The sequence below is a fragment of the Montipora foliosa genome, chromosome 6 (genome assembly GCF_036669935.1).
Source record: "Montipora foliosa isolate CH-2021 chromosome 6, ASM3666993v2, whole genome shotgun sequence".
NCBI classification, from domain to species: Eukaryota; Metazoa; Cnidaria; class Anthozoa; order Scleractinia; family Acroporidae; genus Montipora; species Montipora foliosa.
In genome coordinates this window covers 55,295,383-55,297,882 of record NC_090874.1, presented here as the reverse complement: position 1 = coordinate 55,297,882, position 2,500 = coordinate 55,295,383, and the positions used below count along the sequence as shown (strand labels likewise).

The window sequence follows — 2,500 nt, the reverse complement described above, 5'->3', positions numbered from 1 at the left end:
GACGAATGAAAATAAACTAACTTGACGTCATAGCGTCACCGGGCAGGGGTGGCACAGTGGTGAGAGCACTCACCTCCCACCAATGTGGCACTGGCTCGATCAGAGCGAACAACTGGTACACCTCAATTCCCGATTCCCGGTCCCGACGTCATATGTGGGTTGAGTTTGTTGTTGGTCCTCTCCTAGCTCTGAGAGGTTATTCTCCGGGTACTTCGATTTTCCCCTCTCCAGAAAAACCAACACCGCCAAACTCCAATTCGATCCGGAAAGCACGGACACATGTTGAACGAGCTCCTAAGCGTTCTTAAATTAAGGTGTTCCGTGGGTAAACAAATTACATTTTTTTTTACTGAACCGGAACTCTAAATATAGGTCGGTCTGTAAAAATACCGTGACATAGGCTTAGTATGGGAGTTGTTCGCTCCTAGTCATGGACTCCTGCCTACAGTCACGGGCAAGTTGTTCTGGGGCTGATCGACAGTCATAAGCAATAGGCCATGTTCGATATATCGATGTTCACACATGGCTGCAAGGCTTTATGGTTAAATTTGAACATTATTTTGTTTAAAAATCTCCCTCGAGACTTGTCAGACAAAGAAAACAGAACTGAACCGTGATATTTGACCCTAAAGCCTCGTAGCCAAGCCTGGATATTGAAATAATTAACTTAGCCTGTTCTCAACATAGTTCATCCAAGTATTCCCAAAGGGACCTTAGTTGACTAATGGAAGCCCACTATGATACTTCACTGATCATGATTGAGCCTCGTTTTGGAACCTGAAGAGGAGTTTATGCCATCATCAAATGAACGTAATTTTTAATGTGCGATCGAAACGAAACTGCCTTTTCGGTCCCTGCAGAATATTTGGGAATTAAGGGTGCTTACCATTTGTCGCAAAATTCTAGTTGGGGTGACCGTTGCATAACGGTAAGCGATTTTCTGAGTATACCGACCAACCGAACGGAATTGCACTGACCATTAAAATGTTCCACTTTCAAAGCTTGGTTCTCAGGCCTTATCTTCCCTCATGACTCGATTTCGCACGAAGTAGAGCCCGGAAACGGAAGAATCGGTAAAATGGTACAGGAATCTCCGAAATTCTGTTTCGATCGGAAAATGAAGAGTGTATCTAAAAATGACTGTTCTTTTTGGCATTTAACCGAAATTTCCGGAATTCTGATGCGATTGGTAAGCACCCTAAGCAATGACGACGGCCACGGCTACGACAACGTGCGGCAACGCTACAAAGCAAGAATATTATTGGTTAAAAAAGGAAAAATACTCGTGCTTCACGTGCATCACGTATTTCAGTGCGTTTCTTTGCCGTACTCCACAAAACAACAACGTGATGTCACCAAATTTTAGGTTTTGACGATAACGTGAGTATGCAGCGATGAAGCAGTCATTTTCTATCTTTACTTTAAACTGCTCGTACCCCGGCCATCCAGTTATAGGATAGATCGCCCGTATTGCACAACGTGAACAAGCCCGTTGACGTTGCCGTTGTCTTTGCTTAAACTGCTCATTACCATATTGCCATGTAGCAAAATTGACGGCCGACTCGAAAGCCCAATTAATACTTGGCTCAAGGCAAGCTGAATCGGAAACAAAGATTGCAATCGGCAGTATTCGCCTTATTTCTCTTGGAAAAGCTACGAAAAGTTGGCAAATTTAACAGTTATTTGTCACAGGATCAAGCCCGGGAGGGGTACGAGTCTATCCTTGATTTTACGTCACAAACTAGTTTGCCTTTTCAAAGAACGCAGTTTGTGATATCAAATGAAGAGTCGATCAATGCCACCCATAACTTTGTCACTGGCCCAAATGACTGCTAGTTTTGCGGCTCACTTAAACAAACGTGTGCGATACATAAAACGCTAAATTTCGAGGGGAAAAAGTAAATTCAATTGTTTGGTTGCGGTGAAAGTGGAAAATATTTGAGTTTGACTGAACTTTGATATCTTCTAGGTCCTGATAGCTTTTATATGACAAACGATAATTTCTTCAATGGTGGAAATAAACTACTAGCGTTACTGCAAGCATATTTTCTCCACGACGTTTTACGTGGCAACGTTGTGTATTTTGACGGAAAAAAAGCTTTCGAAGTGGCGAAAGGAGTTAATGCAAACGGCATTACCATGGATAAGGATGAAAGGTAACAAAAACTGAATTGGTAATAGACCTTTTTACATTTATGTGCTTAGTTACCTGGCCTTTACATGAAAGTGAGGCTAAGATTATTCTTAACCTATTCAGCGGAACGCCATCTAATCACTATCTGAGAAATTCTGATTTCTATATTCCACGATTTAACAGCGTCAGGCGTGGGAAGCACTCATTGAAGTTCTTCGGGGCACGACTTTGGTCCAAACTTAGCCCAGGAGACAGAGAGAGACTACTTTAACGGCCTTCATGGCCAATGTTAGAAAAAGAGATCTCGCTAGCTTGGTGGAGAACGACTTTTGTAATGGCAATTGCCCCACGTGCAGTTCCTAGAAC

The 2,500-nt window shown here is 42.7% G+C and overlaps 2 protein-coding genes across 3 annotated transcripts in view; one reads left to right on the top strand and one right to left on the bottom strand.

Moving 5' to 3' along the window:
* The window catches only part of LOC138007790 (uncharacterized), a 77,694-nt gene that overhangs the window by 43,536 nt on the left and 31,658 nt on the right, over nucleotides 1–2,500 (bottom strand). The window lies entirely within an intron of this gene.
* Nucleotides 1–2,500, top strand: part of LOC138007791 (serum paraoxonase/lactonase 3-like) — a 21,659-nt gene that overhangs the window by 12,755 nt on the left and 6,404 nt on the right. For both annotated transcript variants that reach the window (XM_068854867.1, XM_068854866.1), the window contains exon 5: nucleotides 1,970–2,156. In XM_068854867.1, the coding sequence (XP_068710968.1) occupies nucleotides 1,970–2,156 (187 nt within the window). The remainder of the gene's footprint in view (nucleotides 1–1,969; nucleotides 2,157–2,500) is intronic.